This window comes from Lutra lutra, chromosome 7 (genome assembly GCF_902655055.1).
Source record: "Lutra lutra chromosome 7, mLutLut1.2, whole genome shotgun sequence".
In the NCBI taxonomy this organism is placed as follows: domain Eukaryota; kingdom Metazoa; phylum Chordata; class Mammalia; order Carnivora; family Mustelidae; genus Lutra; species Lutra lutra.
This window is the reverse complement of record NC_062284.1, coordinates 44920256-44945517: the sequence shown is the minus strand read 5'-3', so window position 1 is coordinate 44945517 and position 25262 is coordinate 44920256. Positions and strand designations below refer to the sequence as shown.

Here is a 25262-nt window from a genome sequence, read left to right as displayed (position 1 = left end):
AGAAGCACGAGACGTCCCAAACAACCCCTCATTGCACGCAGCTGTGGTGCCATTTGTCCATGCAGCCTGCTTGTGGGAAAAAGAGGGCTGTTGCCTCTGTTAAGATTCACCCAGGGACTGGGGAGATACGTGAAACCTTCCCTTCCAAGCTTTTGAGCTTGGGTTCCTCACCCAGCTTGTTTTGTGTAAAGGAGGAGAGACATAACAGGGTCTTGGTTTTTGTTCTGTTTACGAAATGAATATCTAACTGCCCTTTTCTTCTGGTTATAGGACACATGTCCTTGTTTAAATATGATTGGAAGGGTGGTGAGGAAGACAGCTTTTTGGTTGATTTTTGTTAGGGTAAAAATAGGAGTTTTTGGTTAGCTACCAAATATAACTTAGCAGTTTCTCCTGGGAATTAACAAGAATGGGATGTAGGCCCTTCTCCTGGCAGTTATACCTTAGTCCAGAGCAGTGACCCTTCTTGCTCTGCTTCATTTCCTACTAAAATAAAGGGTGGCTGAAGCCTTTCCCCCCTCCTCTAGGGGGAGAGCTAACTGCCAGCTGCTTTGGTCAGGCATGTTGGAACTCTGGAAAGGCTAAGGACTTCTCTTTCCCTCAGAATAGTTGGGAGGTCAGCCTAACATTATACAGTAAAGCTTTGTGTGGGAACCAAAATGGCTCACTTGGTGCTTGATTCAATTCTTAGAGGCAGAATTGTTTCTTCTTTCTCCTGCTACCTTTCTGGAAATTGCCCAGGAAAACCCACTCTGGGGTTCTTTCTGTTTTACCTTTCCCCTCACTGAGATACCCAGCTCCCTCCTCTATGCTTCTGTCAGGCACCTGCCCCCTCCTCCTTAGCGTGGGGGCCAAGTGGCCTGGGCGTACTCACCGTACCTCAACAGAGGAGGAAACGAAACACAGACACATACTGCATGTTTGCATGGCTCACAGGGAGTCGCTTCCATCTCACCTCTGTGGACTAATATCTCTCTTTCTCTCTTCCTTTCTGTGTTTTTCTCTTTACACACTCTGTAGCTGCCTGAAAATGCTCAACCTGTGGTGAGTCCCTCTCTCCAGTCCACATGCTAGGGGAGCGGACCAGACTGGGCTGGGATTGGCAAAACCAAACAAAATGTCTTAGGAACACTGAATGGCTTCCATATGCCTCCTTGTGCCATAACCACCCAGACTGGGGAACTAGATCCACAAGGTGGGGATGGGGCAGGCCTACACCCAGGAATTAATCTGTTCCTTCTTTCCTTTCAAACCCATCTCATCGCTGTCGTCTCCTGTCAAAACAATATCCCAAAGTATCCAGAATTACCTTTCTATTTTTAGCTGAGTGAATTGTCTCCCAAACTAATAGATCAGAGATAATCAGACAGAGAGGGACAGGAGCAGGAGGACAAGGTTACTAATCAGTTGTTTAGATTATCATTCACAATGTCAGTTGTTGCCAGATAATCTCACATTCTATAGCTTGGTCCCTCACCTGGAAATTGGCTGCTTTGCAAAAAATCTGTGACTTTCCTTTTTGATTCAGCTGGTTCTTTCGTCTGTAGAATGAGTCTCTCAAAAAGTGCTCCTTCTTGGGGGGAGAAATGGACATTTTGTTGTTGTTTTGGTTTTCTTTTTGTTTGTTTGCTTTTCGTTTATTGTCTTTTTCTTCTTTTTTTTCCCTGTCAGAGTACATTTAGTAGGTCAAGGGCTGACTCAGTTAATGCAATATTGAAGCCTCTTTTTTCCAACTCCTGGAGAAGGTTCCTTGAATGCATTCTTAGGAACAATAGGAGCTACGTGGAAGGGGAAGCCCTAAAGAGTCCACGTTCAGTGAGGCACATTCTTGCTACAGGAAAGAGCCCTCTCTCCAGCTTTCTTCTTAGCTGCTGCCTGTGGCCTTCCAGATGCTCCTGAGCGAGTTGGTCTGTTGTGGTCTGGAATGAGAACCCCCCCACATCGTCTGCATGCATGGGGTCGTGTTCTACATGGTGATAACAGTCTGCTGGACTCTGTGATCACCTTGTTTCTATTTGTCTTCAGGGACTGGGTTGGACACCAGTTTCTGAACCCCAGGTGGTCTAAGCCAAGTTGCCTACAGGGACAGGGCTATGTGGAAGATAACAAATGGGTTTAATGGAAATAGACTTTGTAGTCTTATGGTACTGAGGAGCACATTTGGCCTGTTTAATCTAACAAACATGTCTGTGTAAATCTGACATTGTCATAGTCTATTTTTTCCTGTGAGATGTCAGTCGCATAATTCTGAATGTAAATACAGAGCCTGCTGTGTGCTTATCCAACTCTGCTTGGAAGTCTAGGGGTTCCCCAAAGCTTAGGTACCATCTGGCTTAGGTACTCCAAAAAGTTTAGGTGCCACCTAGCTGTAGAGATAAGACATATATACTTGAAAGGACAAGTAGTTCTCCAGGACACTTGTTGTTGTCCCCCAAGTGGTCACTATGGACAGGAAGACTTCACGGATATGGTGGGGCCTGAGCTAGGCATTAGAGCAAGGGAAGAATGTAAAAGAACACTCAAGAAGAGATGGGTGACAAAGGGGTAGCAGACGGGGAAAGGGCCAGGATGTAGCAAGAGTGCAGTAAGGGCGAGGTAGTGGCTCACAGGTCTGGAGAAAGAGCACGTGGTGGCTTGGGACCAAGGAGAATAGACTGATTCTGACTCCAGCATGTTAAGAACTTCTGGTCATCCAATCAAAGAATCAACTGGAAGAAAACCTACGACATAAGAAGGGTTCATCACGCACCTTCCTTCTCTTCAGAGAATAAGATGTCTGTATGGAATTAGTCAGTGGGCTTGGTCTGGGGTCTGACCCAGTTTAACAGGCCCTGTTGCCAATAGTAACCACAGAAACTCGAGGGTCGAAGAACAGATTGTGGGGCCTGTTTCCTTGGGGTTAGAATTAAGAAAAGCTTCTGCTACTGCTGAAGCATTAACTATAGTAACTAGCAAAAATTCATCCAGGCCTGAAAATCACAGCTCACATTCCCCTCCGGTCAGGCAAATTCAGCACAGCACATCAGGTTATGATGTGCTTGTAAGCAGATGTTAATTCTTAGGATTTGCCTAGAAGGAGGTAAAATGAAATAGTATAATTTGAAATGGACCAAAATAGTATTTTGGACTTCATTGTGATTGTTCTTATTAAAAACACAAAATCCTCATTTTAGCACCCCCCCCAAAAAAAGAAGAATAGAAATTGACTTAAATGTTAATGATGTCTCTGAAAATCATGGTTAACAGGGAACAGGTAGCTCTGTTGAAGTACTGGTGCTCTCATGAAATTTAATTTGCCTTGTTTAATGTTAATTTCAGGACCTTCAACTTGGAAATGTCCATTTTCTAAAACATATATAATAGAAAAAGACCATTTTTTTTTTTTTTAAGCCTTCTCCAGGGAGAAGACCGTCTTAAATAATTGAAAGCATTGGTCATTTTTATTTAAAAGAATTTATTCAGTCTGCAAATACACCTGCCGTTTGTTTAGGGACTATATTCACACCCATTAACAGTATTTCATGGGGCACCTGGCGGGCTCAATTGGAAGAGCATGTGGTGCTTGCTTTTGGGGTCATGAGTTTGAGCCCATGCTGGGGGTAGAGATTACATAAATAAATTAACTTAAAATAGTATTTCACAAAAGTCATTAATACCCTCAGAAAAGCTTTTTTAAGACCTCCTTAAGGTCACGTTTGATACCTATAGATATGGTTAAAGGTTATCATTACCTGTATAAATGTCTGTTTCTGCATTCTAAGAGACCTCCAATTTTTTAATAACCTGTCCTTTGGGTGTCGAAGTACCAAGGGGTCAGACTGAAAACGGAATGAATCTTAGCTACAACAGAGAATTTTGGGGCATGAGAAGTAAGCAACAGTTTTTCATTTTCATATGAATGGCCCTGGCATTAAACCCAGAGGGATTTAAGCAGGAGAACCAGAGACTTTTCTCCAAAAAGCTTTCCTTTCAAGGGTCAAGTTTGCAACTTGACTCCCCCCTCCACCATCTGGCATCTTTGACTCATCCACACCTTCTGGCCCTCCCATCCTCATTTCCCACACGTCGGCTTCCTGGGAAAGACCTGTCTCTTGCACCAGCCATGCTACCGCCCTCATCACCCCCTCCTGGACTTAGTCACTGCCTCAGTGAGAGCTGTTCCCCATTCCAGTGACAGGAGTAAGGAGGCGATGCTGGGGCTCAGGGCTGTGCTGGAGCCGTGGCTGTTGCCCAAGGGAGCAGCACGTGGAGGGTAGGGGAGGGGAGCAGGCCCTGACCTCCACCCTACACAAGGGCCAGCCCTCTAGCCCTGTCTGGTGCCGCAGCAGCAGGCTCAGGAGCTAAGCTGAGGACCCTGCAGCCATTCACTTGCCGAGGGTCAGAGCCTGGGCTGTGGTACCAGTCCCCTCCAAGCAGACAGTGGGCTGTGCTGATTTCAGTCAGAGGATCTGGGCTCACAGTTCTCACTAGATTTGGGCCTCCTCCTGCCTGCTCGGGTTGGGTGAGGGTGGAGATGAGGCTGCGGGATGGAGAGAATCCAGAATCCTGCACTGGCAGCATCATGAAGTCCCTCTAGAGTTGCAGTCAGATTTTGTGGGGGATTTGTCTGCCTCAGTTTAGCTCCATACCCGCTGGCTACTGCAGCTGCATGAAATCATTTTGCTCTCTGTCTTTGGCAGCCCTGAGAACCCCCAGCCTTGTTCTAGATAAAGATGAGCACTGTGGGCTGAGTGGGAGACTGGGAAACAAGCCTCCTTCCTCCTCCTCCCAAAGATGCCTGTTTTGGCCCTGCCTAGCCTATAGCCTCTGGATGATGAGGTTTGGTGGCTACAGATTGAAATGAAGCAGCTGTTCCCTTTGGCTCTCCTGGCAGACACTGCCCACTGCTTCCAGTGTGTGCACCACAGACTCGGGTGGCCCTGTGGGTGGGTGCCAGAGGGGAAAGCCATCCCCCCCACCTCAGTAAGCAGAAGCAGGCAGAAGCTGTCGGAAGCTGCAGGCCTCCCGCACTGACTTGCGCTGTTCCTTGTGCTCCAGGTGCTGCTGTTTCTTTAAGAGGAAAAGGAAGAAGACTGCCCAGCGCCACAAGTGACCAGTGCCTCCCAGGAGTCCTCAGGCCCTGGGGACTCTAACTTGATTGCACCTGCAGCTCCTGCCACTTTTCACTGGAAGGGACTCCTCTGTGGGGGAGGGTAGAGATCCAAACCAAAAAGAAGAAAACAGATGCCCCCAGAAGGAGCCAGTGCGGGCAGCCAGGGCCCAGTAGGTCATTGGCCACCCCGCCTGCCTAAAGCTCTGAGCAGGTCCCAGAGCTGCTGCTCCTCCACTGATTGCCCTTGGGGGGCTGCCTGGTTGACTCTCCTTCCTATTGTTTACAGTGAAGGTGTCATTCACAAAAACTCAAGGACTACTATTACTATTCTCTTCCCTCCCCGGTAGTTTACTCCTGGTTCTTGCCCAACCCTCAACCCTCTCCAGCAGAGAAGCTAGTGAGTTACAGGCTTTGTCTGCTGAAGGCTCTCCAGAGGCGGGGGGTGTGGCCAAGGAGGCAGGGGGAAGAGGCAGGCCTGGGCAGGAGAAGAACCTTCTTCAGCTACCAGGGTGCCTGGCAGTATGTGGCTCCCTCCTCCTCTGTGCCTGCACAGCCCCCAGCCCCAGCTGGCCACGGGGTGCAGGTTCCTCCCTCCCCTGCTCCCTCCTATGAAGTTACACTGTTGGACAAGCTGTGAGAAATCTGCAGTCTACTGTCCCCGCGTGCTGGCATTCTTCGCTCTCTTGACAAGCGAACTCTGTTCTCCAGATGGTAGTAGGACAATACAAATTGTTCTGAGCAAAGGAAAAAAAAACTGACTTTATTGCACTTTTAGTTTTTGTTTTTGTTTTGTTTTTTAACAAAAAATATGGCAGATGCATATTGTGTCTGGTTATATTGGGAGTTTTACTGTTTTTGTTTTGAGGGGGATGGGGCCAGCCAAGCCATTCAGAGAGAACATGGGTCCAGAGGACATGCTCAGTGGGAAAAGTTGGGTCTGCAGCACCCAGAAGAGAAGAAGCCAAACTCTGTGTCATTCTGAGTCAACGCTCAGGTTGGCAAGGAAACATACTTGAATACTCATTCATCTTCTCAACTGCTGAAGAATGTCCCTACCAGAGCCTCTTGACCTCATCAGCCTACAGTTTGGACACCCTTGCTCTCCGGCACATGGGATGATCCAGCCAAGCCAGACTGTGACCAGAAGGAGATGCTTGACAAAAAAATTGGAAATAATTAGTTTCCTCCACTGCCAGGGACTTCCACCTAAATAGCCATGTGACTTCCATAGTAACTTGGGGGACAGATTAGTGATGAAAGAGCCACTGCCATATTGCCACTAGTGGACAAGAAGAGGAGGAACGTGAGCCTGCCTTCCAACTGCCAGAGAACCTCAGGATTTGGTATCATAGGGCCAGGAAATAAAATCGGCGTGTACTGTCTGCCCCAATAGCTGAGTGATAGCTTTTGGGCTGGCCTGCCTTACTAGAAAGCACCCACAGATCTTCTCCCAGCAGGTCCACAGCAGCAGGCTGAGGACTGAGCATGTGGGGCTGTCGTGAACAGGAGGATAAGATTGGTTGGTACTGGAAAATTCCAGGGGAAAGGATATTGAAATGAAAGGTCTGAAATTATCTTCTCAACTGGATGTAGACTCCTTCCAAATAAGATGGCCACGTATCAAGAGCATATTTTCCCCAGTCCACTGTCGTCGGCCTTCCCATGTGAGGTAGTCAGCGAACCTACTACCGTGAAGGGTCTTGGTTCTTCATTCACTGCTTGGAAAGTCATCAATATGTGGAGTTAATCTCATTGTGCTCAATTTTCATTTGAGCTCAGCGGATTTGCAAACAGTGATCTCATTCCAGATGTGATAGAGGAGAAAGAATCACGTCAGGGAACAAGGCCTTGTGTCTGGGAGTAGGGAGAGCTAACCATGGAGGACCAGAGGCTGGCGGTTTGGGGAACACAGAAATCAGTGCCTCTGGCTTGAGGTGGAGGGCCATCTTTTGGACTGGAGGATGTGGGGATACTTTCTGGTAGTTGGCATGTCCTGACAAGTCCCTTGATGCATCTCACATGGAGCAAAAATAGCAGTCGCATGGATCAGAGTTTCTGGGCTTTAGCCGTTCCATTGGGCCTTGGCTAGGAAGTATCACTTTACTGGCTCCAGACCCGCTCAGCTCATGTGTAGATCGTGATCTTTCATTTCTTTAAAAGAAATTTTCCTGTATACAGAACAGAGTGACTGGGAGACACAGTGTCACATCCCTTTTCCACAAGGATTTTGACTATTGCTTCCTCGATATTACCTAGTGGTTAAGGCACCATCATGGAAACTTATTTCTTAATTGGCATTTGGGCAACTTGAACTTCCTGTATAGTATCTTTAACTTCCTTATCCCTTGTCTCTCTCTCAAAGGAGGGCAAGGGAAAGTGGTGACAAAGCCTCTAGCATCCTGGCACTCCATACCCACTAAGTGCCTCCCCACCTCTGCTTCCACAAAAAAGCAAAGGCAGTGACCAGCTTGGCTCAGGGCAGGCCCCCCTGCAGCTGGGTTTGTGACTTTATTTTGGGCTTAAATGTTTTTAAAGGCTAGCTCTTGAGGGGTTTAAACCTAAGCAGTTATGGGGGTTCCTTCCTAATGCACTGTTCTTTCTCTGTCCCCCCCCCACATCTCTTACTAGGTATGTGATTTTCATAACAAAGGCCATTAGCACTCCAAGGTGGTCCCAGACCCCAGAGAAATTCTATTGCGATCTTCCTGAAAAATAAAAAGACTACCTAAGGAATAATTTGGCCATCAGTACCATCCCCACCAGCACATCAGGGCTCCCTCCTCCACCCGTTTGCTATATTTGCTTAGCGCTGTGCCTCAGCCAGGCCCCCGAGGCTGGGCACCCCCTCCACCCACCAGCCACCCCAGTCCACTCACTGCAGTTTTTTGAGCTTTCTCCATTTCTCAACATGGTGCCTAGGGATCTTTTCTTTGGGATTGTTGCGGTTGCTTCTGAGTTAGCAGTAAGTACTAACAGCATCTGTTCATTAAAAAACCCTTACTACATGCCACCAGGAGTTCTCCCAAGCCCTGCGGCCCCTCTGGCATTGTGTCCTGAGCAGATTGAGGGAGGCAGGCCAGCGATCCAGCCAGGCATAAACGGTCCTTCTGTATGCCCAGAGGATGACCGGCGTCTGCGCAGTCGGGCGTTGCAAGGGTTGAACCCTTGCCGCACACACGTGCCATTTCCCGGGGATCTCACTCTGGACTCCTCTGCAAGGGCAGGCAGTGTGCCAGCAGCCACTATGCTCTCGTGACCGCCTTAATGAACATTCTGCTGTACTGGGTCTGTCTAGGAGTAAACAGAGTCTAAGAAGGTACAAGTCAAGGGACTCGGCTGACCTCCAGTTCAAGTTCCATTTCACTCTGACCCGCAGGGGCAACAGGAGATGGCAGGATCCTGGAGTTTTCAGTAGTGGTGTCGATTTATCTGTTTATGTCCATGAACTCCGATTACAAAGAAAACAGCCCCCGCCAGAAGCCAGAAGAGGGTCCATCGCCTCTTTATCCCAACGTAGTTCACTGGAAGTGTATGCTGATGGTGCATATTCAGTGTTGATTCTCAGTGCGAGTAACCATCTTTAATGTCAGAAATACGCAGTGATGGTAATGTATGTCGGAGTGGTTACTAAAGATCATAGCCTTAAATTTTTCATATGCAAAAGAAGAATTTATCCCCCCCTCCCCCCGCCCAGTGAGCAAGCATGGCCTGCGTTTCTCAAAAACAGCCCAGAAAGCATCTCAAAGGAACGTATTCTTCTAATGCATCTCTCCCAATTCCACCTGCTTCGTGTGTGTCCCAGTCACCTCTTCCATTTTCATATTTAAGCCAGTTTTCCATCCCCAGTGAGTTGCCCTGACAATATCCTCTCCAGTGTCAGCCACGTTAGGGCTAGAGTCCCTCAGATTGGGAGCTTAGGGAACCATCTGGCCAACATTGCCTTTGCCAGTCCACTGCCACCCTCCCCACACTGCCCCAAGCTGGGTGGATGAATTCCAGCAACCCTTAGGGAGCCAGCGTCACATGGCACCCCATCTGGATTGGCCATATGAGCAACAGGCACTTGTCTCTGGGGTTCTTGCTTTTGCCAACTTCAGACCTCTGGGAAAGCCCTGTCTAGAGATTGATGGCCAGTGACTCCCAGTCTTCCCTGTGATGGGTCGGCAGGAATCGAAATGAGATCCCTCTAGTTTTGTTGTCTTGCTTGGGGGCTGGGGTGGGGGGGAGGGGTGGCTTCGTTTCTGAATCTTAAAAAAAGGAAACCACGGCCCTTGTGAGGGTTTACAGAGTTTTGAGCAGTTTTTAGCCACAAATAAGGAATCTTGAAAGTCTTCAATCAATTAAGCAGTCTTAAAAACAGGTTTCTCATAACTACTTTTGCAGGTGACTGAGTGCAAAAGAATAGGTTTCTCCATTGTATTCAAAATAGTAAGTAGGTTCCCTGGATATAGACAGTAGTAGTTGACAGATTTCCTTAAAAAGCAACCAGGAAGTCCACCCCAGTATTTGTAGATCAGCTTACAAAGGAAAAAGTGAACGTGTACTCCATATATTTTTAGTTTTGTTACCAAACTTGATGTTATAAAGAAACCTCGTTCTGTGGACAGAATTTCTTTTGTTACTTTCCTCCTCTTTGTCCTCACAATCATATTTCCAGTGCCATCACCACCTTCAGTGTCTCAGAGCAGAGGGTTATCCATGGTAATAAGTGGGGGTGCAGTGCACTCATCCCGGTAACACACGAGGACAGCTGCCTGACTGCCCCTTCCCTGCAAACCCCCCTCTTTCAGGGCAGGTGAGACATTTTCAGTGTTCCTCTTCATGAGCTCCAGACCAAATCCCAGGCCAGCCCTTGCACCGAAAGCTTTCTTTAAGAGGTTTGTCAATCTGTTAGGAATGTCTCAGGAAAAATGAGCCATTTCTTTGGGGGGAAATACACTTACAAATGGGTGTATATGTGGTTGCACTTGTATGCCTGTGTGTGTGTGTGTGTGTGTGTGTGTGTGCACGCGCATTCGTGCACATTCTCATCTGTGCAGTTCACTTCCATAAAGACTTACAGCCCAGGCCGCTGGGAACATGTGTTACTGCATATTCTCAGAAGTAAACAACTAACAAGTGAGCTTCTCGAATTAGTGTCACAGGAAGCTGGCTCTGGGAATGAGCCCCATTTATCGAGCAGAAGAGTAAACAGCAGAAAAGATAAGAGATGAAACCAAAAATATAACCACCCCCCCAATGGAAAGTAATGTTGATTCATCAATTCCCATTGGATATATTACATGCTCTAATTTATTATATTATTATTTTGTCTGTTTCTTTAATCTTTGCCCATTGTACTTTAAAAAAGATGTTGGGATTTGATTGCAATTTTTTTAAGACTAGATGATGTATAAATCAGCTGTGGAAATCAGTTTTAATTGCTGTGTGGATGTGTCTGATTATTGTTAAATTTTTTTTTCTTTTTGTTTTATTTTAGATATGTGATGTTTCATAAACCCTGGCACTGGTCGCATAGCTCAGCTGTGAAAATGAAACTTGTAGTATTTTTAAACATGAATGTCAATTTCAAGTGTATTTGAATGGTTCCTCCAGGGAGAGATTTATACACCATTGGGAGAAGCTCCTCTGCAGAGGAAGTAGCCTTCTTTGGGGAAAACAAAAAACAAAAAACCAACAACGGAAAATGGGTCTTGATATGTTATCTCAGAGTAGCCCATTTCCTAGGGCACCATGGAAAACACAAATGTGATCTTTAAGTATACCTCTTCCCCAATTTGGGGAAGAAAGGACTCAGTTTGCACCCTTTTTGTATGTAAAATAAAATGTCTTACCTTTCTTGACTAATTTTCTTTGGTTTGTTGGTTGGTTGGTTTGTCTGGTTTTAATTTCCCCTGGTTGGTTTGTAACAAAGAATCCAGCTGAGATTAATTTAGATATGACTCAAGGCTGATGAATGAAAATAAGGCGTGGTACTTTGGCATTTTTGCTTCATTCCTTTGGGTTGAACATTGCTCTGTCCTGTCAGTCACTTGAAATATTCCTGGCAGAACTTGGACATTCATGACTCACATTCTGGTTCCAGAATCCCTGTGGTTCTTAGGTAGTAGAACATCTTAGGTAGTAGAACATCAGGAAGTTAAGATAGCTTTGTTATTCTGCTCTACTAATTAACCATCTATACAGATAGAGGATAAAACTATGATGTGCAATTATAAAATCACAAGTGTGTGTATGTTATGTATATATAGCCACAGATCAACTGTCATTCGGCATGATTGGCTAGTTACAATTTTTGTTACTAAACAACTACTTAATGATTTGTTTTTTCAGTGGTAGGTAAGTAAGCAGAAGACATGTTTTAAGATCATCATGAGAGGAAAAACTTCACATTTAGAACATTTTATCCATCAGGCTTTTTTTTTTTCTTTTCTTTTCCATAGTGGTGGGGGAGGTACAGAGGAGGCTGCTTTTATGCTGTTTTAGCATTAGCTCGTCATATGGAGAAGGGTACTTTGAAAACATAAATTTGGTAAACATTTTTCCCAGTAGCTATGGTTAGCATCAGACCAGTCAGTGGCAAAAGAGGCCTGACCAAAAAAACGATGGGGGGTGGGTGTATGGGAAGATCAATCCTGTCAGTGCAAGTTTTACCTAGAAGAACCTTTACCAGATTGAGGTGGTCTGAATTGAGGTGTGAAGATTAGAAACAGCAAATGTCACGTGTGTTTATCTGAGACACCTATGGAAGCTTTGCACCTTGGCCACATTGAACTTGGCGTTAGCAAGGACAAGTTAATGCCAGCAGCCATGCATAAATTCCAGCTTGGCCCAGACCTCATAAAGAGACCAAATTGCAGGTTCAGCTAATTGAAACAGAACAATTCCTACCTATAATTCAGGCTGTGAAGACCTAGAATTTCCCAATTAATCTTTGAAAACTGGTTTAAAGACATTTAATAATGTCATAGGTCTAAATTTTAGAAAGATGTGTAGAAATTTAGACATTTATTTAGATCCCGGATTATTAAATTTATAATAATCCCAGATTATTAAATTTAGATTATTTTAATTATAGATTATTTATTATAATTATAGATTATTAATTAGTTAATAATTTAGATTATTAAATTTAATTATTAGATTATTAAATTTAGAAATTTATTTAGAAATAAAAATTTTATTTTTCTGGGTGAGACTCCCAGTGATAAAGTATGTATGTGGTAGAGAGGATCAAGTGTGAGAGCATCTGACAACTATCCCTGACCTGGAGGTGTCAAGAAAACTGAACCTGAGGTCATTTCATATATATATATATATATATATATATATATATATATATATATATATATATAAGATTATATATATAATCATATATCTATGATTTTCCACCTCCCTGTTAATGATGCTATTGCAATCAATATTTGTTGGACACTTAGCCCTGCAGGAGTGTTGGGGGAGATGTACACAAAAGTGCAACACATGCAACACAGTTCGTTGCTCAAAAAAAAGTGGTTAGTTGGCAGCGCCTGGGTAGCTCAGTCAGGTGAGTGTCTTACTCTTGATCTCAGCTCAGGTCTTGATCTCAGGGTCGGAAGTCCAAGCCTGTATTGGGCTCTATGCTGGGTGTGGAGCCTACTTCAAAACAAAACAAAACCAAACAGTTTACCTGGAAAAATAGGTAAAGAAAGGAAGTTAAGAACCAGAGTATACAAAAATAGTGTGCTCTGACTCATACATACAGCAATAAGCACACTAAAACCAGAGAAAACAGGTACTAAAGTGACAGGGACTAAGTCAAAAAGGAAAGGTTCTGAAGCAAGACAAGTAGAAGGCGCAGTATAAAGTAAAAATCTGGGTTAGCAGAAGTATGCTCCGAATTTTGGGAAGCTACAATACTTTTTTTTTTTTTAAAGACTTTATTTATTTATTTGACAGAGATCACAAGTAGGCAGAGAGGCAGGCAGAGAGAGAGAGGAGGAGGCAGGTTCCCTGCTGAGCAGAGAGCCGATGTGGGGCTCGATCCCAGGACACTGGGACCATGACCTCAGCCGAAGGCAGAGGCTTTAACCCACTGAGCCACCCAGGCGCCCCTGGGAAGCTACCATACTTAAACCCAAGCTAGTGGTGGCTAATGCTTGACTGGCCCAAGTGGGAAAATATCAAACCTTCTTTCCTTCCAGTCCCCGGCCCTTCTAACATAACTAACCCTCCAGACAACTTCCCTCCGCGAAGGCAAGGCTGGTCACGGGAGTGGCCGCTCTGCATGCTGGGGTTTGTAGTCTCCTCAGAGACCCAATCCGCGTGCTCTTCGGGGCGGTGCTGCCTTCCGGGATCCTCTTCCTGTTGGTGGGCCCTGGCGAGGTGGGGACCCAATGGGGCCACAGAAACGTGGCAGCCACCCACGAGCCCGCGTCTTGGCCGGCCCTGCTGGCGAGCCGGGCCACGCCCCCCGCAAGGCCCTACTACCCGGCGCCAATCCAGAGGGGGAAAATAGGGAAGACCTCCTGCCAGGAGACTGGCAGGAGCCCCGGTTTCCCCCCTCAGTCGCTCTCGGTGGTGGCGCCGGTGCTCTCGCCGACGCGTCCCCACCCTCTTCCGGCCCTTGGCTGCCGGGGCCGCGCTCTCTTTGCCGGTGGATGCTGCGCCTCTCTGAGCGGAACATGAAGGTCCTCTTTGCCGCCGCCCTCATCGTGGGGTCCGTCTTCTTCCTGCTGTTGCCAGGACCCTCCACGGCCGACGAGAAGAAGAAGGGGCCCAAAGTCACCGTCAAGGTCCGTCCTCCCCTCTTCTGACCTGCCTGGCGAAGCCCACCCCCCGTCGCCGGCGTTCTGGCCTCGCAGCCGCAAGTCACCGGTGTCCGAGGCATATATAAGCTCCCGGAGCTCAGGCTTGGGCGTCCTTGGCTTTGGCTCAGGCCCTGCCTAGGTTCCTGGCTGTGGTCTCGTGGCGTCCGGGCTTTTCTGCTCATTCAGACCAGAGACTGCCCGGCCCTCCCCGACACACCAGCCCCTGCTTTGACCCAGGAGTGGGCGCCCGGCATGTGCAGCCGGGGCTGACACTGTCAGCCTCAGAGCAGTCTTTGCGAATACCGTTCAGCGCTGGGAAAATAGTCAAGGATCACGTCTGGCAAACTGTGAATCCTTTTCTTTACTCCAGCCAGATGTTACCCACTTGGAATTACGAAGCACAGCAGTCTCGTTCAGACTTGCATGATGCTAAGTTAAATTCCCCTCTACGGTTTTTTGATGATTATTTCTAGAATCTGCGCTCATTTATGTAGACTAAAGGTTGTTTGCTACCCTATAGTCTAAAGGGAGTGCAAACAGACATTTTCTGGGAGAAGTGTCTGGAGCCTTAATTACATTCTCATAGGGTTTTTGTTACCACCGTAATCCGGTTCAGAACCACTGTTCTCAAGATAGGGCTCTTTTCTGTACGACCTTCACGGTAGCTTCTTGGGCCCTGGCTTCTCTGGCAAGACCCCTTCAGAAAGGCTGAGTTTGAAATGGTCTTCTTCCTCAGGTGTACTTTGATCTGCGAATTGGAGATGAAGATATAGGCCGGGTAGTCATTGGTCTCTTTGGAAAGACAGTTCCAAAAACAGTGGATAATTTTGTGGCCCTAGCCACGGGAGAGGTAAGTGGCTGGAACAGAGGTAGTTGAACTCAAGTGAAGTTGGCACGTAAAGCTGGCAGCGAACTGAAGTGCAGAGAGTGGCCCATCTACAGCGGTAACCCTCACCGAGTACCAGCAGCTGACTGCTGTCCTGCGGCTCTAGGAACCTGGTATTGTCGTATCTTCTGGAGGTTTTAAACTAAATCCAGAAATATGGATTTTTTTTTTTTTTTTTTTTTGAGAAAAAAATTTTTTTTAAGTTTTTTTTTTTTTTTAAGATTTATTTATTTGTTAGAGATACAGTGAGAGAGGGAACACAAGCAGGAGGAGTGGGAGAGGGAGAAGCAGGCTCCCCATTGAGCAGGGAGCCTGATATGGGGCTTCATCCCAGGACCCTGGTATCATGACCCGAGCTGAAGGCAGATGCTTAACAACTGAGCCACCCAGGCTCCCAGACAAAAAAAAAATTTAAGACATTGCAGTAATCAAGGAAAACATATCTGTGGAAACTAGTTTGTGGCCTGTGCACCAGAACTTTCTCTTAAGGGTAAGGGGCCCAGAGCTTCCCAGGTTTTTAAAGAAACAGGAGTGCCCTGTTTAAGAAAGTTTGTATTCCTCTTAACTCTAGAGAACAAACAGGTGGTGGGGATTAAGAATACACTTACCAAAAAAAAAAAAAAAAAAAAAAAAGAATACACTTACCGGGCACCTGGGTGGCTCAGTGGGTTAAGCCGCTGCCTTCAGCTCAGGTCATGATCTTGGAGTCCTGGGATCGAGTCCCGCATCGGGCTCTCTGCTCAGCAGGGAGCCTGCTTCCTCCTGCCTCTCTGCCTGCTTGTGATCTCTCTCTGTCAAATAAATAAATCTTTAAAAAAAAAAAAAAAGAATACACTTACCAAGGGGCACCTGGGTGGCTCAGTGGGTTAAGCCTCTGCCTTTAGCTCAGGTCATGATCTCAGCATCCTGGGATTGAGCCCCACATCGGGTTCTCTGCTCAGCGGGGGAGCCTGCTTCCCCCTCTCTCTCTGCCTGCCTTTCTGCCTACTTGTGATCACACGCTCTCTCTCTGTCAAATAAATAAATAAAAATCTTAGAAAAGAAAAAAGGACTGCTGCAAAATATTAAAAAAAAAAAAGAGTACATTTACCAGGATGAGCACTGAGTGATGTATAGCATTGTTAGTCACTGTATTGTACACCTGAAACTAATATAATGGGGTATCTTAATATACTGGAATCAGAATAAAAAATTACCAAAGGAAAAAATGTCTGTATTCCAACCCTGCAGTGACTCAGCAGGTAACTGTTGTTTTTTGGCCCATCTTGCATCTGTTCTTAAAATTAGAGGAAAATGAGGGGGGAAAGGTGGAGACATGTGAAGTAGAATTGTATAAAGGCTGAGGAGTGTGCAGTCTTAGCCTCTCCTGGATCTGTGTGCTGTGTGCCTGGCCTGTTGGTCACTGCTCACTTGGCACGTTGAATGATGAATCTGGTCAGTGGTGTCTCTTTGGGAGGTGGAGCTGTGGGCTGGGTTCATGGAGGGTCTAGTATCTGCCTGGTGTCACATGCCACCTCTCACCTTCTCCTTCCCTTTTTTAGAAAGGATTTGGCTACAAAAACAGCAAATTCCATCGTGTGATCAAGGACTTCATGATCCAGGGTGGAGACTTTACCCGGGGAGATGGCACTGGAGGTAACCTCGGGCCCTCTGGGCACCAGGCTCTCTTGGTGCAGCCTTTAAGCTGGGAGGGCTGGATTGTGCTGGGCAGACGAGCCTCCTCCTCTCCCAGCTCCAGAAGCAGGACTAGCACCCGCATGGGGACCAGCTGTGGCCTTCTTTGTACAGGGACCCCAGGACAAAGGGGAAGAGTGGTGGGGGGTCGTGTGGCTCTCACCCCTGCCGGTCAGGGCCCACAGCCTTGGTGACTTTTCTTGAGGTACCCCCTGGGGGTGGGGAGCAAAGTGAAACACGTGGGTCAGTGACTCTAGGTCAGGCTCTTGCTGGGTTGTTCACCGTCTAGGTGGGAGGAGCCAGGGGAACAGGACATGGAAGCTATGGAACAGTACGGAATGTGAGTGATGGCCATCGGCAACAGTGCCTGAGACGGAGCAGACGCCATACAAAGCACTGTATGCTTGGGGTCAGACACATTTGGGTGAGGTCTGCTGTCCTCGTGCTTTGTGACCTCAGGCAAGTGAGTCCTCTGAGCTTCACCTTCCTCTTGTGTAGAGTGGGAAGAGCTGGGGTGCTGCAGGGTAGCTGCCTGGCACGTGGTAAGTCAGCCACTGCCAGGTGCTGGCAAGCAGAAGAGTCGTTCCGGCCAAGCTAGTCAGTAGTGTCCTCTTGCTTGTGAGGGAGTATCTGGGCAGGGTCCTGGTCGGGGAGAAATTGGACAAAGAGGCGGGGCTAAGATGAACCCACTGCTGTTCTGTGCAGGAGCTTGGCTGAAGGTAGGGTTCGGAGATGGAGAGCACGCATCACACGGGGAGCCCATGCTGGGCTGTGGCCAGGCCCGGGAGCCTGGCCTTGTCCTCTGTGGAGGGAGGATCCACGGAGAGCTTGAACAGGAGGAAGACCTAGGCACAAAGGAGTTTGAGGGAGGATAATGGGGCCGTGTTTCTGTGTGTAAACTGCTCGTGACTGTTCTCCGGCGTACACCGTTCCCACTCTGAGCATTAGTCACTACTGCAGTGGGGGTGGCAGGAGAGGAAGGACGAGTAGATAATGCAGGTGGGAGCTGCATGGACAGTGGGCAAAGGAAAAGTTGTCAAAAGAATAACTGAAGTCTGGAGGGAAAAATGATGAACTATATTGAGTTTAAAACGAAGAGTTCTTCCATATGAGTTAGGAAAGTGATCAGAGCCATGGAGGGAGCTGTGGGGGGTTTCTGGCAGAAACCCTGCAGGTGCCGGAGATTTACAAGGAAGACTCTCATGGAGAGGAGACTCTGAGCCAGCACTTGACCCAGGAGTTGCCACAAATAGGTACAGGTTTTGTACATGAGTTTGAAAGATGTTGGGTAAAACTAAATGAAGCTCGTTACTGGGTTTTTCCAGGACCTATAGTCACTAATGCACACTGTGAATCTCCTGAGAGGAGACAGGGAGAAAGTAGGGGGCAGGATTTCTCCTGAAAGCAGCTCTGGGAACTTAGGTATGAGGATTTCTGAAATGGTGTCAGGGTCTGCCCAGCTCCCTTCGTCATGTACCTGGGCCTCAGATCCTTTGTGGATAGACACACTATACACATCAACACCCAGCTTTTATTTTGTGTTCAGTGGTAAGAGGCACTTGATTATCCAGAACCCAAGTGGCAGCCCCTCCCCACTCATCTCCGTTATCTTCTGTGTTGTGAGAAAGAAAAGCTGATCAGCCACAGCTGTCCTTTTCTTTGCTTCTGCAAAGCACCTCTCTATACCAGAGTACTTCAGTTCCTGTGGCAGACCTCTCCGGCCATCGCCAAGAGTAGCTGTTGATCTTTGCCTTATTTAAAAGCCACTCAGTTATGTTCTCAAAGTAACCAATGGAATAAGCTGTTCACTAAATCAGTCTGGCCTCATGCCCCACTTGGTCTGTCAGCATGGTTTGGCTCTGAGACCAGAGGGAAGGAAGTGAACAGCTTTTATGTCCTTCTAATCCACTGGAGCCTGGCCTGACCAAAGACAGGTTGAGTCCCTGGAATCCTCACCCCAAAGATGTGCTTGATTTGGGCCAGCTCAGCTCCTTGCTCTACTCTTTCTTCCCAGGAAAGAGCATCTATGGTGAACGCTTCCCCGATGAGAACTTCAAGCTGAAACACTACGGGCCTGGCTGGGTGAGCATGGCCAATGCAGGCAAAGACACCAATGGCTCCCAATTCTTTATCACAACGGTTAAGACAGCCTGGCTAGATGGCAAGCACGTGGTGTTCGGCAAAGTTCTGGAAGGCATGGTGAGTTTGGGGGACAGGGGCTAAACCTGGGTGGCCTTTCCCAGGAAATGGGGAAAACTACACCATGTAGTTTATCCCTTTCCCAGTAGGGACCCATAAATTGCCAGTGTTCCTATGTCCAAATCTGGAGGGAATCAGGAACTACCCTATGTGTCTCTGCCCCCAAGTTCTCAATTTTTGTGGCCTGCACAGGGACAGGAGCCTCTATTTCACTTGCTCATTGAGAGGCTGGCACTACCCCCTGTTGTGCAGAACCCAGCCGAACACACTATCATCCCGGAGAGGCCACTGGGTACCCACTCCCCAGCCACCCTCCTCCTCTTCTCCCTTAGCTCTGTCTAGTCCCGCTGCAGAGGATTAAAACTACTCTCATGTTATAGCTAGGCTCTCCCCGGCTAGGATTCCATTACGATTTGGGGGGCCCCAAGGTTTGCCTGCTCTTTGTCCCATGGGGGCAGATTTTCCTGGCCAGATTCTGGGGCTTTTCTCCTTTGAGGGGTGGACCTCCTGACTCAGCTCTGCTCTACCTTCCCAGGAGGTAGTACGGAAGGTGGAGAGCACCAAGACCGACAGTCGGGACAAGCCCCTGAAGGATGTGACGATTGCAGACTGTGGCAAGATCGAGGTGGAGAAGCCCTTCGCCATCGCCAAGGAGTAGGGCCCCCAGGACCTCTTCCCTTTGAGCCACCATCTGTGCGGCCCTGTTGCCTTCCCCTGGGTGGAGACCGGCTGCCGCAGGGTTCCGTGCTGCACTGGCCCCAGTGCTGGCCTCTGACAGAGTGGACCCCTCCCCGAACATTCCGCAGGCCTACCTACCGGCCTGGTTTTGTAACAAAGTCCTACCAATGCTGACCAATTAAAAAAAAATGTTTTTTTTTTTTTATAATCACTGTGTGGGCTGGATTCTTGAGCCTGCGACAGCTGCTGAAGTCCCTGTCCCAGAATGTCTGGGATCCTGTGGCAGGGGGTGCTGTCCCCTGTTCGGGGGCTCTGGTCTGAACCCTCCTTCCCAGATAACTACTCACAAATAGCAACCAGAAACTTTTTGCTCCTTGCTTCTAACCTTTGCCATTAAGGTGCCACTTTTTGTCCCCTGCCCTCTTCTGGTATAGGGGAAGAAATACACCTCTTCCTTTTCATTGCCTGCCTCTAAATGGACTTCTCCCTTTATTCCTTATCCCCTGTTGTCCCTGCCCTGACACCTAGGGTGGGTAAGTCCTGGGTCTGGGCCAGGAGGGACCCCGCCTCCTCTGAGAAGGGGGCACATACACTGAGGCATGTGCCTGTCCTGGCAGGTGGCCCATAGGCCTCTGGGCTGGTCAGGGCATCGTTGGCAAAGGAGCAGGATGACAAGATGCCTCTGGCTGAGCTTCAGCTGGCCTGTTGCTGAAGCCGTAGAGGCCCTGGAGTACGCCATTCACCACCACATTGGGCAGAGGCTCTGTGGGACAGAAAGAAAATAGGAGCAAGGGGACTGGAAGGGAAGAAAAGATGAAGGGCCGGCCTGGCCTCAGGTCTGTAGTTACGTAGGCTCGTGAGCTCCTGAACCCATAGGCTCAGCCCCCTCCTCAGGAATAGAGGTCCCTGCCAAGGCCCTAGAAAAGCTGGCCATCCCAAATGAGGCCTTGGCATGTCCTGCTTACATTCTGTTCATATTAGCTTGGTAAAGCCAGGCTGGTGAGGAATGGAGACCAGGAGTGCCAAGTTTATCTCCCCACGTCTGCTTTCTCGAGGAAAACAAAGCAGGCCACAGCAGCAGCAAGACAGGTATGGCCCCAAAGGCAGGCAGTAGGCCCAAGATGCTGCCTTGAAGTCCTGAGCTGAAAATGGCAGGTTCACCCTGGATTCCCATCCTGGCATCTAGGCCGTACAAGCAGATTATAGGTCTGAGCCCCCACCCCTCACCTGAGGATGGGCTGCAAATGTAGGGATCCGTGTAGAAGCTGATGACAGGCCGGTGGTGCAGCTGGGAGCTAGGAGGGAAGAGTCCAGAACAGTGAGGGAGAGGCAGGGGAGAGACTAGGGATCCCAAAAGGAAAAGGTGGGTTGTAAGTGGGTTCAGGAGGCATCAACAGAAACCAGGATGGTGGTTGGGGGCGGGGGTGGGGTGGGGTGGAGGGGAGTCCGCAGTTGGGAAGATAGGCCCGACAGCCTCAGGCCGCCTCCTGGCGCACGGCCACTAGGGGGCGGCAGGGGCTTTGACTTGCCTGCTGTCGTTAGGCAGGAACTCCCCCAGGGCTCTGAAAAGAGGAGACGCACTGTGAACTGCGGTGGCGGGGGGGGGGGGGGGGGGGGGGGGGGGGGGGGGGGGTTAGGGGGGAGGCAGGCGCGCGCGTGAGGAAGGGGTGGAGACACGCAAGCCCAGCACTTCGCCTCCCAGGGGACCACTGCTTCTATTTGTAACAAGCTCAGTTCCGGAGGTGGCTGGGGCAACCAAGACTGTCCAGAAAATAGCCACTCTATTCCCCACCCCCCCAAGAAAGCTAATGAGGGAGGTCACGTCTCAAAGAAGAAACAGGCCCATGCCTGACAGCTGTAAGAAGAAAAAGGACTTGGCCTCTATAACCTTTCCTCAAAGATAAATAATAAGGCGCACCTGGGTGGCTCAGTTGGTTAAGCAACTGCCTTTGGTTGGGGTCATGATCCCTGCCTTCAAGTGGGGCTTCCAGCTCCCATCTCTACCGGGAGTCAGCTCCTCCCTCTGACCTCCCCTCTCATACTCTCTCTGAAATAAATAATCTAAAAATAATAAATAAGTAAAACCTTTCTTCACCTGCTTGCTGCAAAGAGACCCTGTGCCCCCAGCTCTGGGGCCCCTCTCTCTTGCCTGGCCATGGACCCCAGAGGCACTCACCCCCAGCTGCTGGCCTTAGAGTGTGCGGGGAAGTGCCGAAGATTCAGGAATTCCAGTAACTCCTTGGGCACATCCTGGTTCAGGTACAGGACACCCTGGAGGGATCAGAGGGAACCTGTAATCAGACCCTGCTGTGTAACATACAGAGCCCAGTGCAAAATGGAGGGGGTGGGGGTTCTAAAATGACCAAGAATTTCAAGAACGAGCAGAGCATTAAACCAAGCTCGGGTACCTTTTGAGCACTGGGCCTTGGGTGACTCCATAGGTCCTAAGCCCAGGAAGCCAACGTGGCCTGGAATCTGACATCACTGTGTGGGGAAGAGGGAGAAGGGTCCCCACCCAAATCCTCAGTATTAACGGTAGCCCAGGCTCTCACCCTGGAGGAAAGCAAGAACTAGCTTTCATTGAGCAGAAACCACCTGCCTCTGTGTTACCTCATCCTGTTCTCTCAACACAGAGAGAGCTGTTTGGACCCATGACTGTTCAGAAAATTGAGGCTTGGGGTCGTACACAGCATGCTGGAGAGTGGGTCCCCTTCACTCCCTGTGGTGTGTACCCGCACACCACCCTCCCACCCCGGTCCACACCACTGGTCCAGCAGGCTGGGGGTTAACAGAGCGAGCCCCCTGCACACCTGGATATAGGCCTCCAAGCCCTGCCGCCGCTGCTCCAATCCTCTGCTCCTCCAGTTAGGCAGGCGTTTTGAGGGGAAGTCGGGCACTTTGTACAGTTTCTTGATCTGCCAGGAGGTTACCGCGGTGCCATCACAGCATTCTGCTTGAGCCCTCAAGCTCACTGCGCCCAAGAGTCTCCCCCGGTCCTCCCTGCCCCCACTTCCAGACTTCAGGCTCTACCCCGGGACAGACCGTAGTGAGTGATGGTTGGGACAGGACCCAGTCTTCCCCCATCCCCCCGCCCCAAACGCCCGAGGGATGGCCCGCCACGCGATTGGCAGTGACGGTACAAGTTGGGCCCTGCCCCTCTGCGTCCACTCCGAGGCCCGAAGGGAGGTCTGTGCCCAGGACCAGAGGGAGCGGGGTAATGTGGGTGGCAGAGGCTGGGGCCGCAGTTCGTCCGCCCGTCTCCCAGGAGCTGGATAGGAGCCGGGCCGGGGTCGGTCGGTCGGCGGCGCAACCTCACCCGCTTGTGCAGCGCGTGGAACTCGCTGTAGCGCCTCTGCACGATGTGCCTGCGCCCGCGGCACAGCACTTCCACTCGGAACACCTGGCGGGCGCGGGCGGGCGGCCAGGTGCGCGTGAGGCCCAGCGGGTCAACAGGACCCGCGGCCGTAACTCACCCACCCTCCCGCGCTCAAAGGCACAAAGCGGCCTAGGAGCCCCGCCAATCTCCGGGGACCCTCCCACGCTGCCCACACACTTGGGGAGATGGGGAGAATGCACCCGCCCCTCTGCTACGTGCAGTCCCCCGTGAACCCAGACCGTCGTCCACAGAGCTGCCAAATCCAAGCGGCCCGAGACCCTCGGCTGGCGGTCTCTGGACCGCCTGACCCGCCGCGCTCGGATGCTCCAGCCCGGGCGCGGGATCCCCACTACGCGTGGCGCGGGGAAACGCCGCGGGTCCCATACCCCTTCCCAGCCAGTGTCCCTGCTCACCATGTGGCCTTTCTCTGGGCTCTGCCTGGGATCCTCGGGTCCCACCGACGGGATGTGAACTTCCAGCATCCGCACCCCGGCTCCAGCCCCTCCGAGCGGGAAGCAGCAAGCAAGACCCGTCCCAGCTCAAACCGCAGACCCCAGCGGGCCTGGCCTGGGCCCGCCCCCTCGGTCAGGCCCCGCCCCAAATTGGCCCCGCCCCGGGCGTTCCCTCGCGCTGCCGGGTCCTGCGAGGGGCCGATTAGGCACCGCGCGTAGAAGGCGGGGACCAAGCACCGCCCCCTGAGCCTAGTGGGCCGCAGGTGGGGACCCTTCATCGGACAATTATCAATTGTCAATATTTACTGAGTAGCCGCTGACTGCCAGGAATTCTGATGAGCCAAAATTTCATCTACACTTTATTGAGCGCCTAGTAACGACTAGGGTCTGTGGACGCTGGACAGGGAGGGATGCAAGGCCCAAACCTTGGCGCCTACCTTGGGGGCCAATCAAGGATGTTTTTTGCGTCCTCACACCCATTCCCGGGACCAGGCTGCCCCTCATCCCCTTCCCGCCACTTTTCACCTGGACCCTGGGAACAAGACCTCACCTGGGAAGGCTTGGACAATCTGGCTTTGATGTCTGCCTCTCCCAGCATCCATGAGCCCTTACATTCATTTATTTTTTTCATCCATTCATTTATCTTTCAGCCCCAATCTGCTTCAGGTCCAATTTGCCGGGAAGAAGCAGTTTTGGGCCCTGGGCTCTGCTTTGGGGGACAGATAGCTTGGCTTTCCTGAACTGTGTAGACCTGTTCTCATCTACAAAATTGGGATTATAGGGCTCCCTCAGGAGAGTGTATAAAAACTTAGATGATCCCTGTTAAGCCCTCAGCAGAGCAGGTGTTGAGAAGATGACAGCTTGTGGGCTTGTCCTGAAGGCAGAGGTGGGTGGTGTCTTTGTACAGGGCAACAGACAGGGAAGAGGGACTGTGAGAGAGAGCACTAGGCTGTTCTTGCTCATCCCCTCAGACAAGGCCTTCCTGGGTATGGGGCAGGATTTAATCCAGAAATCTCTCACCCTTGGGCTAAAAAGGGCCTTTGCTCCCCCACGGAGCGCCCTACACTTCAGCCCTAAGGGAGCTGTCCCATTCAGCAGAGTCCCATTCAGGACTCCTCTGACTTCTCCCAACAAAGGTCTGGGCAGGCTGGAGGACTTGTGGTGGGAAGGAGGAAGCAAGAGCACCTGTCTTAGGGGTGGAGGCTGGTGATTGGGGGACCACTGACTCACTTCCTCCCCTGCTAGTGCAGAGGGGCATCTCAGCTGGAGCAGAAAGTCTCCCCCCACCCCCCACCCTCAACTCTGCTCTCAGAGAGAGGCTGAGAGGATGACCCCAAAGGGAGCAAGCAGGTCTCACCAATATTATGTACCACACGTTCTTCTCCCAAATTCCATCACACAAGAGCCCCAGAATCAGGAAGCTGAAACTTCCCGCAAGGGAAATGACCCATTATGAACAGAAGTGGTGGGGTTTCATTTCTTCCCTTGCACTTTGGAGCACCATCACTCAGAGACCCTGTTCTCTGTGTCTACTTACCAGGGAATCCTCTCCCAGGACCCTAGGACCTCTAAACTTCTTGGTCACCTGTCCTAATGACCGCCCTCTGTCTCTGATCCTACCACCCAGAAAATAGCTACATTTCCTAATGGACCTCCCTGTTTTTCCTTGCCTCCCTTTCTCATATAAGGTCCATTCTCTAATTAGAACAAACCACCATCAAGGCATTGTTTCAAGCCTTCAGAAGGCTTCCCGTTATACTGAGAACAAAACCCACCCTCCCTACCACAGTCTACAGAGTTCTCAGTGACCCAGCCCTGCCTCCATCTCTCATCTCATTTCCTCTCCTTCCTCTTCATGTACCAGCTCCAGCCACAGTGACCTTCCAGTTCTTCAAATCCAACAAGTTCTTTCCTGCCTCAGGGCCTTTGCGCTTGCTGTTTTCTCTCCCTGGAACACTCTTCCCTGACTCCTTACCTACCTGGTGGGCTTAGCCTAAAAATTGCAATTCTTAGCCTTAAACCTCCTCAAAGAGACCTTCCTTCCTGACCACTTACCTGACCACTATCCTATCACCCTGTCTTCCATTATATAATGTTTGGTTTTTGTGTGCCTCCC

At 49.7% G+C, this 25262-nt stretch overlaps 3 protein-coding genes across 17 annotated transcripts in view; 2 read left to right on the top strand and 1 right to left on the bottom strand.

Moving 5' to 3' along the window:
- The window catches only part of CSNK1G1 (casein kinase 1 gamma 1), a 193981-nt gene extending 183428 nt beyond the window's left edge, over positions 1-10553 (top strand). For all 13 annotated transcript variants that reach the window (XM_047735794.1, XM_047735795.1, XM_047735791.1 and 10 more), the window contains one exon: positions 5038-10553. In XM_047735794.1, coding sequence (XP_047591750.1) covers positions 5038-5092 — 55 coding nt within the window. In that variant the 3' untranslated portion in view covers positions 5093-10553. The remainder of the gene's footprint in view (positions 1-5037) is intronic.
- A 3086-nt stretch (positions 10554-13639) lies between these two features.
- PPIB (peptidylprolyl isomerase B) lies at positions 13640-19518 on the top strand. The gene is made up of 5 exons (XM_047738093.1): positions 13640-13866; positions 14618-14731; positions 16309-16402; positions 18456-18640; positions 19176-19518. The coding sequence occupies exons 1-5, from the start codon at positions 13732-13734 to the stop codon at positions 19296-19298; spliced, it is 651 nt and encodes a 216-aa protein (XP_047594049.1). The 5' UTR covers positions 13640-13731; the 3' UTR covers positions 19299-19518.
- On the bottom strand, positions 17976-24944 carry SNX22 (sorting nexin 22). 3 transcript variants are annotated; one of them, XM_047738094.1, is made up of 7 exons: positions 23108-24944; positions 22635-22718; positions 22129-22233; positions 21495-21589; positions 20848-20880; positions 20546-20613; positions 17976-20081 (listed from the first exon to the last, which is right to left on the bottom strand). In XM_047738094.1, the coding sequence occupies exons 1-7, from the start codon at positions 23174-23176 to the stop codon at positions 19960-19962; spliced, it is 576 nt and encodes a 191-aa protein (XP_047594050.1). In that variant the 5' UTR covers positions 23177-24944; the 3' UTR covers positions 17976-19959. The 3 variants fall into 3 exon arrangements, with proteins under 3 accessions (XP_047594050.1, XP_047594051.1, XP_047594052.1); XM_047738095.1 differs by lacking the exon at positions 20848-20880; XM_047738096.1 differs by lacking the exon at positions 22635-22718.
- Between the last annotated feature and the right edge of the window lie 318 nt (positions 24945-25262).